General features: G+C 38.9%; 1 protein-coding gene across 1 annotated transcript; it reads left to right on the top strand.

Annotated features, from left to right (window-relative positions):
* The first annotated feature begins 878 nt into the window (after positions 1-878).
* Positions 879-11,880, top strand: haus8 (HAUS augmin like complex subunit 8). Its single transcript, XM_034180821.1, has 10 exons — positions 879-977; positions 1,212-1,264; positions 4,764-4,825; positions 5,859-5,991; positions 6,332-6,442; positions 6,527-6,630; positions 7,488-7,646; positions 9,353-9,494; positions 9,732-9,873; positions 11,656-11,880. The coding sequence occupies exons 1-10, from the start codon at positions 913-915 to the stop codon at positions 11,780-11,782; spliced, it is 1,098 nt and encodes a 365-aa protein (XP_034036712.1). The 5' UTR covers positions 879-912; the 3' UTR covers positions 11,783-11,880.
* Positions 11,881-12,957: the final 1,077 nt, after the last annotated feature.

Genomic DNA, 12,957 nt, shown 5'->3' with positions numbered 1-12,957 from the left:
CTGTATCGGACCATCATGGTGAAGAGAGAGCTGAGTAGGGGGGCAAAGCTCTCGATTTACCAATCGATCTACGTTCCGATCCTCACCTATGGTTATGAGATTTGGCTCATGACCGAAAGAACGAGATCGCGAGTACAAGCGGCCGAGATGAGTTTCCTCCACAGGGTGGCTGGGCGCTCCCTTAGAGATAGGGTGAGGAGCTCGGTCACTCGGGAGGAGCTCAGAGTCGAGCCGCTGCTCCTCCACATCGAAAGGAGTCAGGTGAGGTGGCTCGGGCATCTTTTCCGGATGCCCCCTGGACGCCTCGCTGGAGAGGTGTTCCGGGCACGTCCCACTGGGAGGAGGCCCCGGGGAAGACCCAGGACACGCTGGAGGGACTACATCTCTCGGCTGGCTTGGGAACGCCTTGGGGTCCCCCCGGAGGAGCTGGGGGAGGTGTGTGTGGATCGGGAGGTCTGGGCAGCTTTGCTTGAGCTGCTGCCCCCGCGACCCGACTCCGGATAAAGCGGAAGCAAAATGGATGGATGGATGGGTTAAACAGTATAGCACAGTGTAATTTCCTCCACCTTCTTTTTTCTTCCTTCTCTCCAGTTGGTGGCAGTAATGCACCGTGTTTGTTTGCAAATCGCCAAAAACCTCGATAGAAGAAGACAGATAGATAGCTAGATAGATAGCTAGATAGATAGATAGATAGATAGCTAGATAGATAGATAGATAGATAGATAGATAGATAGATAGATAAATAAATAAATAAGATGATGATGATGATGATGATGATGATGATCGCCGTCGTCGTCTTCCTCCGTAGCCAGTCAGCTGTCTTGTCCTCGGCGGAACCAATAACAGTTACTTTTTGTTTCGTCGGTTTACAAAAGGGACGTACCGGCGGTTCGCTTCGAAATTGTTCGAAATATGGCGTCTAGAAGAGTGTCTGTAGCTCCAAGTAGCCTTAAAGGTGTTTCTACAGACCCAAAAAGGTATTTTGGTTTTGCGTGTGTGCTTATATATGTGTGTGTGTGTGTATATATATATATATATATATATATATATATATATTTTTTTTTTTTTTTGCTATGTTGTATGAGGTAGCCGGTTTTGTTGTTGTAACTTTAGCTAACTAGCTTAGCATTAGCTCTTTATCACATTCACTGTTTGTTATAACATTGCTGTCGTGAATTTTGCAACATTAACTGCATTATTTCCTGCTTGAGGAGTGGGAGTAACGCTATCAAAGGCAGAGGGAATGAGAAGAAAAGCGTTAAATGTAAGTCAGCAATTCATCTTCGTCATGCTGAATATTTGAAGTTTTGTTGATCCCAAAGCTCACTGTCAGGTTTTATTTTGTGTAAAATCCATGTTACAAAATATATTTAGTGTAAGTCATCAAGTATCCATAAGGAAGTTCTTTTAGATGAGATCCCTATAAATGTGTGAGAACGTTAGCTTCATACAATTTCACAGAAAGTATTGTTACATTATAAATAATTTACAGTATGTCTACAGCAGTGTTTACTTTAGAAGTTAAAATGGAAAATGTAACACCATGCATGAGCTCAGAAGTTTAAATTTGGAAGTGGGTATTCATATGTAGCCGTATTAATCCCAAATTCTATTTGTACTAAGCACAGTCTTGTTATGGTATAGTTAAGGGTTATGATTACTGGTTAACATAGTTTTGGAGTCAAGGTATCAATAGCAAATACATGTACAAATACATTTGCCCTATTGAGATATCCCATAATCCCTTGTGCGCCAGAGTTGCTGCAGTCTAAACAACACATTGAAACCACATGACAGCAATTGAAAATGAGCATTATACTGACAAAATTTTCATCAAGTTTATAAGAGACTGCATGCCTGCGATCCTGAAAACTTGCCAAAACATATATTCCAAATAATCTGTGTCTGCTACATTTAACCTGCATGGCTCTTCATAAACACAGACTGAATTTCAGACATCTTATATATATTGCTCTGGAACAAACAGGACAAACAGTGTTGTAAAGGACAATAAGCAGGGCATTAAAGAGCAAACTTCACTTTCACCCAGGAGGACATGAACAGGAAGCGATCGTGGCTCACAGCAATTCCCATTGAAAATAACGGAGGAGCAACCTGAGCTTCATGCATGTTTACATAAAACATACAATAACGACCTCTAAAAATCCAGATAAGGGCCCCTTCACACATAACACGACATTGGACGAAAGACGCAGAAACTGGAAGCAAATCTGCAAACCAAAAACGAAATGGGGAACCGCGAAACATTCCACCTGCTGTCGGGAGGGACACATGGTTGGACAGGCGTGCCCGATACCGCGGCGATGGTTTCGTGACACCCATGTGTTGCTAGGTTACGCCACACTCGTGTTGCACTTAGACAGTTTTCACAGACAACTCGAATGTAGACACCTGCTCTCTACTATCATTCCAGGAGTGCAGATAGCCTTGCCTTTTCTAAATGTACAGCGAGAGGTGTTGGATGTTCGTGTGTGACACCTGGAATTTGGCCGACACCTGCCAAGAGAGGGGTCGAATAGGCACTTGCTGTCTTTTGGCCACTGCTGTGTGCGAATGGTTGTGGCGACAGCTGTAAGAGGTGTTTGAGGCGGCTCCGAGGCATGCAATTCCTCCGTGCGCCAGTTGGCTTATGTATGAAGGGACTATCACTATTCACGAGAGTTTTAGGCACAATATACAAAGAGTTTTATGTTGCAATGATAATGCTGTTGTCCATGTGCACCGGATAAATTGCAGCCTTATCAGACCGTCTCAATGTTACTGACATTTCATAGCGCGACAAACTCCAAAATTTTGCAGGATTTGATATCTCAAAAGAGCAAATAGCCTCATGATCACGTGACCTATATTGGCCAATGAGAGAGACGCTACATGCCAGTAGAAGTTCACTATATGAATACATGGCCACTGCCTTTAAATGATAACTTTTAATAACCTAGAGTGTGTGTGTTTTTTTTTTTGTTTTTTTTTACACAAATATTTAATCTATTTAGAATGTTTTTCCTTTTATTTTACCTCCTGAGTGAAATGCAAAGCAGGTATCTTGTTATGGTACAAGATGGGCTGCCAATATATACGTAAATCAATCAATCAATCAATCAACTTTTTTCTTGTATAGCGCCAAATCACAACAAACAGTTGCCCCAAGGTAAATCTGCATTTGATTCCCATTCACACTACCTGTCTTTGTCCTTGGACAAGATGAGATGATGCATTGTCTTATTCCACCCAGGTGTAATTGGGTACCCTCTTTGGTGGGGAAAAAATTTTCCATGGACTTGCAGAGGGAGGTCATCGAATCTCATCCACTTCAGAGAATCCAATAATAGACACTGGCATCAATAGTCCTCAGGGCCTATAGTGACTTGCTTCTTATTTTCTTCTATGTGAAATGGAGGTTTATCCATAGGACCCCTCCATTCCATATGAGAAAATTTGGTAATTTTCTCAGAATTTTCTGAGTTAATGAAAACGCTCCTGTTTTTTGTTTGTTTGTTTTTTAAATCTTGCATGTAGTTGTACTAAAAGAGTAGAGCTGATGATAAATAGCTGAGGCCGTAGATCAATGTACCATTGAGCCAAAGAACAAATATAAAGTTTTCAGTCAGTGCCATGCCTGTATGCTTGAAAGGTGTAAAAAGTTAACCTTTGGCACCTTCACTGTGGTCACACTAAATTGGAGTTTTACTTTGCTAAAACATTTTTTTCTGTTATCTACAACTACAGTGTGTCAAATACTTGCATTGACTTTTCCCTTTGTGTTAATCATTAGTTTCATCTAATACCACAATTTGAGAGACTATTTTCTGTTTACTTGGTCAAAGTGTCTGTAGGTCCAGCTGCATACCATTTCCAGTTTAAACTTATGCCTGGTTTACACGGCAAGATTTTAAAATTGTTGGTTTTTAATACCTGAGAGGCCACACACGGCGATTAAAAAAATCATAGATATAATAGTTTTTTAGTACAGTGTGCAGCCACATGGTAAAGACAACACACCACACACAAACAGATTTTACGCATAAACATACCCAGGTCAGACGGGAAATCTCACGAAACCTCTCGAGACTTCCCACCATGACAGCTGTTTTGATTTTGGATTCCCCTCTGTGCTTCCATCACCTCACTTTCTGATTGGCTACATGTCACATTCAACGGGTTTGTTTGTGCTTGGGCTACACCCCACACGCTGGGATATCAGGCCAAGACAATCCAACCTGTTGGATATTCGTGAATTGAAGTCTGAGTGGTCCCAACGTCTTTCCAAGCCAGTGAAAGCACTCTTAACTCTGACATGCCACACACAGCAGGAATATCTGATAAGATTATTTTTAGAGCCATCACGATAGTTGGTGTTTTTTTTTTCTTAAGATTGTAGGAAGAGGAAGATTGGGTTAGAAATCAGCTTAATTATCTTGTAGTGTGAACCAGGTATTACCGTGTAAACCTGTACAGATAATGTTTATTTTCCTGCCTTATTTTGCATAAATGAGTGTTTAGTGTGAAGGGAGATTCGTATGGGTCGCAAACCCATACAGCTCATCACCGTGTGTAATGTGTCAGTCAATCTGTAGTGGCTGTTTGTGTATGGGAGGTTTTGACTGTTGGATAACACATGGTATATTTGGATTATATCAGGATCCTTAAGTCAAATGTTGCATTCCCTAAACACACAGATATGCCTTTAGCTAGGTTCATCTACACTACTTTAATTCTTTTAATGTTGTTATGAACATCTTTAGCAAGCGGCACAGTTATGAAGTCTCGGTATCTGCAATCTGCTGAGAAGACATCACTTTCAAAGGTAAGGGTATTACATTTACCAGTACCCCTCCCACGTTTCAGTTTATCACATACCTATATTCTTGTTTAAAATGAACATCATCTTTATATTTTAAACAGAATTTAAAATCTAATCAGAAGTAACTACAAATGATAGGTGTTTTTAGTTTTTTCTTGTTCCATAAGGACTAATCAATAAAATATTCAAAGTCAATGGACAACAACAAAGAAAAAATGCTTTCATATAGTAAAATTAAAAATACAAGCCTAAAATGTATACAAGAAAAGCGGAGAAGGACGTTAATACAAGAAAACGGATGAGTTCTAGGCTCAGGTCTCCTGTGTACCTTCTGACAAACTGTAGCTGAAATGTCATGTCTTTAAAAAAAAAATAAAACATCCTTCTCTTCTAAACAATCATAAAGCTATGTAAGTATGCAGCAGACAAACATTGGACTATGCAGTTTCTCCTGTCGCAGAGTTGTTGTGGGTGTCTTGGTGGCTTCCCTCAATTGTGTCCTTCTTGTAAAGCCACACACTTTTTGAGAATTGCCTACTCGAAGCAGATTTCCCCTGCTGTTTACATTTTTTTTTAAATGATTGATGTCAGTGAAGTCTAAGACTCATTCATTGACAGAAATATTCATGTATACGTCCCTTGGCTTGTCTAAAGAAAACTGTCTGTAAAAATTTTGGTTTGCTGTAAATTCTTGAAAGGGCGCTGATAACTGTATATTTTGTTTTGTTTCACTCATTTTTTTTTTTTTTCTTTCAGTAACTTTGGACATTTTACTGACTCAACAAAACTGGTTTATTTGTGTTCATTTCTGAACATGTTTAAAATATAGCCATGCCAATAGTTTTGAACTGCTCTGTATGTGTCGCTAGTCCGCTGAGATTTGAAACTTAATTATAATGTGCTGCTAATTTACTGTTCATTTTTAAGCACTTTATATAACATTTCATTTACTTCTTTGCTTGTATAGATGCAAAATGTACTTTTTTTTATCTTGCTGTCACAATTTTTTGAATTACACACCTGTAACTATGAACAGAGTAACTCACTTACCAATGAGTCAGTGACTGTGATGACAACAACAAAGGCCTCCTCACCCAAGCCCAGTAGTGTCAAACCAAAGGTGGGCACGTCACCAAGACGCTCAATGGCCCCACAGGCTCTGTTAGCATGTGAGTATGTGCTGTTATTTTTAAGTGTGTACTCTGCTTTGTCCCCCTCATTTTTTATTTTATTTCTTATAGATTTGTTATTCACAGTGTTAGTTTACATTTAGTTTGGATGGTGTTCAGTGACATGTAGGTACTTAATACATGTAAGGAAATGTATTTTTCTAAGTCATGGTTACATTTTGTATTTCAAAATATACTGAATTATGTGTTCCACTTTAGTTTGTCACCAGAACTTTGATTTTAAACTTGTGATATGTCTCAAAGTTTCCACACCTGATTACACTTGAAACATTGTATAAATAAGAGGTTTGAAGAAATTCAGCTGTTATTTTCGCTCCAGCTAAGACGTTACATGAACTTGAACCTTCGATTCTTGGGAAAAGTGTTCTGCAGTCCACTTTCACAGATGGACACTGCTCTCGCCCAGATTTTGATATCTCTGTCATCAAAGGTAAACGGACATAAATATCTAAACATGGTGATTTGTTAGTTAATTGGATGATACTGTAGCAGCTCGTTTGTATATCTGTTTCAGACAAAACTGTGTTAGAAAACAAAGTAGAACCTGACCGAAACCCAGAGAATGACAAGAGGATCATTGAGATGCAAGCATTCCTACTGTCCTACCTCACAGCTAAGGTAGATAAATGCAACTGTTCTGACATTTATAATTTCATTATAAATGTGGAATGGGCACTTGGAGGCTGGAATACTCACACCTTACATGTTTGGCATAGATTCATTCAGATTATTTTTTTGTGACTCTGCTATGCAGTGTGGCCTTGATATTGGATTATTTCTACTTGAAATAAACCATCGTATTCCTGTCTAACACACTAACCTTTTGCTATGTGTAATCCATATTGGCTCCACACTATTTATTAAACAATTATGACCTTGAGTTTGGCCTTTTGGTGTTACCAAAGGTCAAGAGTCATCTGTCCAATTGAAAGGTGTTCTATGACTTCACATTAGTAGATTTATTTAATAGTAACCACAGGTATATCTTTAGCCAATTCCTCAAAATGCCTATTTTAAATGTCCTGTGTAGCAATGGATCAAATGTTAAACCTGATGGCCATATTTTGGCCTCGGGTAGTAATGGTAAATGGACTGCATTTACTTTAGTAATCCAGTTAATCAGCAATCAAAATATTTGCCAGTTAATGTATTAATTGATTAATTGTTGCAGCTCTAGTCCCAAATAGTGTTTTGTCTTTGGGAATGTTTCACTAACTGGTTTGTCATAACAATTCACATTCTTTCAATCAGAAAGTTGAAAGGTACCAATGTTTCTCTACCACAGATGCTTAAAATAAGAAACTACTTGAAACCAAGTTAAGAAATGATGTGACTTTTAAGTTCCTGAATCTAAAATGGAAAAAAGTTAGATATTTTGCAAGGAAAATTTTTTTTTTTTTTTATCTCTTGAGTCCCAAAAATGTACTTAGTGTAATTTGATAATGTAATATTGTCACTGTCTATGATATTTTAAGATTGAGAGTAACACTGCAAAGCTCAAGGCTGAGGCAGAGGCACGGATCCTGCAGGAGATGGAAAAACTAGAGTTGCTGCATCATGAGGTCCAAGAGAAGAAACGTCAATATGTCTTATTGGAGAAAGAGAGGCTTGTGAATGAACTGCTGGATTTGCAGGTTAGTGAACCTCATGTTGTGTTTAGCTTAATAGGGTGAGTGTGTCATTTCTCAAGACGATCTAACAAATTTCACATTGTTTGCATTTTCACAAGCATCTGTAATATAGGCCATGTGTAAATGTACTTTCTTTGCTTTTCAGATTTTTTTTTTTTGTAATGCAAAACTCAAAAGTTGACATTTTCACTACCTCCAGTACACTGCAGTGATTAGTTATATGAAAAACGTAGTGTGCATGAAGTCTATATTTTATTAATAGTTAGACCCAAGAATATAAATCAGTTTTATTCACAGTAACTGAGTGTTCCAATATGTATGTAATGTATCTTTTTATTATGTGTCTATTTTCAAGTACTTTTAATGTTTCATTGTTTTAAGTGTGGGTCCTTGAGATTTATAGCCTTATCAAGTGAGACTTAGTTTGTGAATTAGCAGGTCACTTTTGATTTACAAATGATCAAGGCAGGTGTAAACATAAGGGCCCCTTCATACATAACACAATTGAGGCAGAATGCCGCACGAAGGAGGAGTCAGATGGCACTCATGGGAAATCGGAGCCGCACTCGAACCCCTCGTACAGCAGTCACTACATTAATTTGGGTACTGCACATGCACTCTATATTCTCATGCTGCTCATGCCGGAAACCCATTTGAACAGTGGGCAGAATGAGGTCACACCGCCATCTGATCGTGTTCGGAGCATTTGAACAGCAGGTAGGACATATCGTGCCACAGCTGAGCAGCTGCACAAAATCATCGGCCATGTCGAGCTGTGGCTGAATGACGCGATCGAGGCAGCCTTCACACCAACAGCTGAAAGTCGTTGAATGCCGTGTGAGGGGCCAGTCGACCCACTCTCAGCCGGAGTCTACTGGAGTCCAGGAAAATGTATTTGTATAAATGTGATTTCTAGTTTGTTTGTTTTATATAACTTTGCAAAAAAAAAAAAATTCACATGAAATGAATGAGTCAGAACATGGAAAAATGGAACGCACGCTGATCAGTGCAACAGCCTGTGAAAAATCTGTATTTCATGAAAGAGCATTGTGACTTTCAGCCTGTTTGTAATGGCTTTATTATCATGTTGCAAAGTCAACAGAGTTAGTTACAACATCTGTATAGCTTGTAGTTAAACATAAGAGAAAGACCTTTGGTTTAACATTATTTAGTAGCCAACTCTAACCATTTGTATGAAAGGTGAATTTCATCAATGACAATCCCCATAAGGTATTCTTGGAAAACCTTTGAGGGAAAACAGCCTCTCCACTGCAGATTTCTACATAATCATGGACCCCGAGCTGCATGGCAGCAATTCCCAATTTGGTCACTTCCCTGAATCTGTGAGAATGACCAATGTAGAATTAAGTGCCATGAGGCATTGTCTTTTTGTCAACCAACAGGCCTAGCCTAGCTGTAGTTAAAAAATGGAAGCTAGCTGTGTAGCATTAAATAAAGCCCTCCCTATGTCATATAAATGATTGTGATTGGCCCAACCGATAGTCTGCTTTAATGGGACAGGAGCCACACTGTTGTGCAAGAGCAACTCACACAAGAGCTCTTAGATTTGGTTGGTTTCCAGGCAGGGAGATTGATGTTTAAATTGAGAAAAAATATAGGCCCTGTGATATTCGGTGTCATAGGGTGCAAGTACATGGCTGTTATTCTAATAATGTCGTTCTTGTGTGTGTTTGTTTTTGTTTTTTTAGATTTCTGCACTGACTCCTGTAGCAGAAGCTGCCGAACAGTTCACCAAGGAGTACAAGTCTTTTGCTACAGCTGTTGATACCACTCGGCATGAGCTGCCGGTCAAGAATTTCCACATTGAAGGCGACCGAAAAGAATTTTTAGGTTGTTAGAAACATAAAAAGAAATTGGAAGTGAAATGCTGTTTGCTAAAAGGATTCACAATAACACATGGGTTAAAATTATAACCTACACTGTGAAGTGCGCTTTATAGCAGATGCTTGATGTCAAATCTTTAGTATGATTTTGTCATGTTTTATATTTGTGGGTTTTTTTTTTTTTTTTTTTTTTTTACATTGAATAAGAGTAGGTTTGTTCATTGATCACATGTATTCTTTTCAGATAAAGCTGAAGCCTGCCTGAAAGAGAGTGAGAAATTGCTGCAGGAGTGCACCCATGGAGATCCAGAGGACAACAGTACTTGCCTGGATTGTCTTAGGTATATAAAGACATCATCAAAGGACATCAGTCAGCAGCTTTCAGGGTAAGAACATTGATATCTGATCCCATTTTAAACATGATACAAGAAAATCAAATGTCTAATGGTATCTGATGGGAAGCATTGTGGATTTAAAATATCAAGGAAAAACACCACAAACTTTCAATCATTCTACAAGTGTATTCTGTCAGGTAATGATACCATTCGTTATTTCAGATGTGTGAAACACTATTGACTGAAATAGCAATCAGAAATAATGTAATTTTTGTGTGTATGTTTATCAAAGACTAGAATGCAAAGAGAGACTAAAACACATTAAGTTCTCTTTTGACTAAAAAAAATGGTATGTGACTGACTAAAACTAAAAAGGCCATTTGACACAAGACTAAGACATTTAAAAACACTAGTCAGGCCAACGAGGAAGTACTGGTAAAATTAACACTAGAGGGAATGCCGTATTTTCTGGAGTATGCCACTTTAAAAAAAAAAAAATGCTTCTTGAAGAGGAAAACCCCATAAGTTGCACCCTTTTTTCTGTATTATTGGCTACTTAATTTGTTTATTTATTTTTCTGCATTGTTGTAGTTTCCTTTTTACTATTGCCTTTTTGTTTTGTGCTTTGATTCCTGGGAATGTTCTATATTTGTTGTTAATAACGACTGATTTTTCACAAGACCTCCCAAACTAGTAACAAAAAAAAAAAGTGTCTTATTCCGGAAACTACTGTACTTAAGGAGGCTCAGACAAGAACTTGATACTGAGGAAATGGCAGCTATGATATTTAGGCCATGTGGTGTGTTTCCCTGGGTATGATTAGACAAATCAAATCAATTTCATTTATATAGCGCCAAATCACAACAAACAGTTGCCCCAAGGCGCTTTATATTGCAAGGCAAAGCCATACAATAATTACAGAAAAACCCCAACTGTCAAAACGACCCCCTGTGAGCAAGCACTTGGCAATAGTGGGAAGGAAAAACTCCCTTTTAACAGGAAGAAACCTCCAGCAGAACCAGGCTCAGGGAGGGGCAGTCTTCTGCTGGGACTGGTTGGGGCTGAGGGAGAGAACCAGGAAAAAGACATGCTGTGGAGGGGAGCAGAGATCAATCACTAATGATTAAATGCAGAGTGGTGCATACAGAGCAAAAAGAGAAAGAAACACTCAGTGCATCATGGGAACCCCCCCAGCAGTCTAAGTCTATAGCAGCATAACTAAGGGATGGTTCAGGGTCACCTGATCCAGCCCTAACTATAAGCTTTAGCAAAAAGAAAAGTTTTAAGCCTAATCTTAAAAGTAGAGAGGGTGTCTGTCTCCCTGATCCGAATTGGGAGCTGGTTCCAGAGGAGAGGAGCCTGAAAGCTGAAGGCTCTGCCTCCCATTCTACTCTTACAAACCCTAGGAACTACAAGTAAGCCTGCAGTCTGAGAGCAAAGCGCTCTATTGGGGCACACAGGTGCTTCAGTGTTGAGGACCCCAACAGCTCGAGAACATCAAAAGGATGGCCACATTTCACCTGGCTGCAGGTAGTTACTTTCAAATAGTGGGAATGTACCGGATGTCTGCCTGTCTGATTACCATCCAAGACCCAAGGCTGTTCTGTAGTTTAGTGCAGTCACATGCAGCACCAGTACTTCCTCAGTGACCTGACTAAAACCTCCCTTGATGATTTTTTTTGTTTGTTTTGTTTTTCACTGAATATTTTTAAAATGATTGTGGGTTGTTCTTTGTTTTTCTTTTTGGGGGGAGGGGGAGCATTTGCATGCTTGTGGGATCTCAGTTACATCTGGCTGTGGTTGATCATTGGTGCTTTCTGTTTTTTCGCACAGGGCATTGTCAGAGCTGATGGAGCTGTCATCATTGATCTGCCGCCATACCATCCACATCCAGCAGTCGCTGGAGGAAGAACAGCTCGGCGCTGTCAGAACCCATGAGCTCTACTGCCTCAAACAGTGAACGCCGCCACACAGCATGGAGTACACAGTACATGCACTTTAGATATCTGCTCCACAAAAGTCACATTTTGGGGTGTAATTTTACTCTTTTTTTTTTTTTTTTTTTTTTTTTTTTTTTTTTTTTTTTGCAGCTGTATGGCAGTGAAACAGAAATGTAGAATGTATACATCTATTTTATAACTATGGCTTTGAATAAATAAAGCAAAAATGTATATAATAAACTGCAGCAGAACTCGTGAGACCCAATAGGATCAGTTTCCACCTTAACCAACATAATAGTGGTTACATGTTTATGGTAGATCATCCCCAAACTACTATACACTGTGATCGATTTGATTTTTTTTTTTTTTTTTTAAGTCTATGTAAGTTTATATCTTGTTAAAAAACTATTACATTAATTGAAATGTGTTATTGATGCATACCCTCCAATATTGCATTCATACACCTTTTTTTTTTTTTCTCATGTGTCTATTCTGAATAAAGGAACTCTAACGTGCAAGTGTGTCATTTAATTGTCATATAATTGCTTCCGCTCTGTGTGAGTGCTATGTGGTATCACACCTCTTACGTGGTCCACTGTTTTGTTTTTTTGTTGTTTTTTTGTTGTTGTTTGTTTTTGTGCATGCACGCGAAACTCGCCATGGGATCGTACAAATCCGTACACGGCTGTCCAACCGTCTGTCCCTCCTGACAGCAACTGGAATTTTTTTCATGGTTCCCCAATTCAGCCTGTTTCGGCCTCATTCGCCCAACTTGGTGTTATGTGTGAAGGGGCCGTAAATGAGGACATTTGAGGTGATCTGACTTTGGCATCAAGGTTACGTTTGTATTGAGGACATTTAATTGCCAATTTAACTGATTTTTTGAACTTTACAGGGTAATATTGGAGTTAATGGAGTATTTCTACAAAGCATTAAATCTTGAAAGGCAAGTACGCAAAGCAAACACTGGCAATCAGAAAATAGCATGAAAGGGCTTTGATTTTGTGACTTAAGGACTTCTTGCATTCAGGTCTTCCAACACATTAAGCTTTTACATGGTCTTGGTAACAAAGCAGAGAAAGGAAATGCTCCATAGCCTCTGCAGCAGAATATCAGTCTATAAGTTACATATAAATCTGTACAAATGGCTGTGTTAATCAAAATCAAAGATTTTGATTACAAGACTTAACTACAA

Source organism: Thalassophryne amazonica, chromosome 10 (assembly GCF_902500255.1).
Source record: "Thalassophryne amazonica chromosome 10, fThaAma1.1, whole genome shotgun sequence".
Taxonomy (NCBI): domain Eukaryota; kingdom Metazoa; phylum Chordata; class Actinopteri; order Batrachoidiformes; family Batrachoididae; genus Thalassophryne; species Thalassophryne amazonica.
Note: the sequence above shows the minus strand (reverse complement) of the source record. Positions and strands in the feature narration are given on the sequence as shown.

Excerpts from the sequence above, each read along its gene's own strand:
- haus8 (XM_034180821.1), top strand. The coding sequence starts at position 913 with ATGGCGTCTAGAAGAGTGTCTGTAGCTCCAAGTAGCCTTAAAGGTGTT. Across the intron at positions 4,826-5,858 it reads AGAAGACATCACTTTCAAAG|AGTAACTCACTTACCAATGA; the intron begins GTAAGGGTATTA and ends AACTATGAACAG. Across the intron at positions 9,874-11,655 it reads ATCAGTCAGCAGCTTTCAGG|GGCATTGTCAGAGCTGATGG; the intron begins GTAAGAACATTG and ends TTTTTCGCACAG.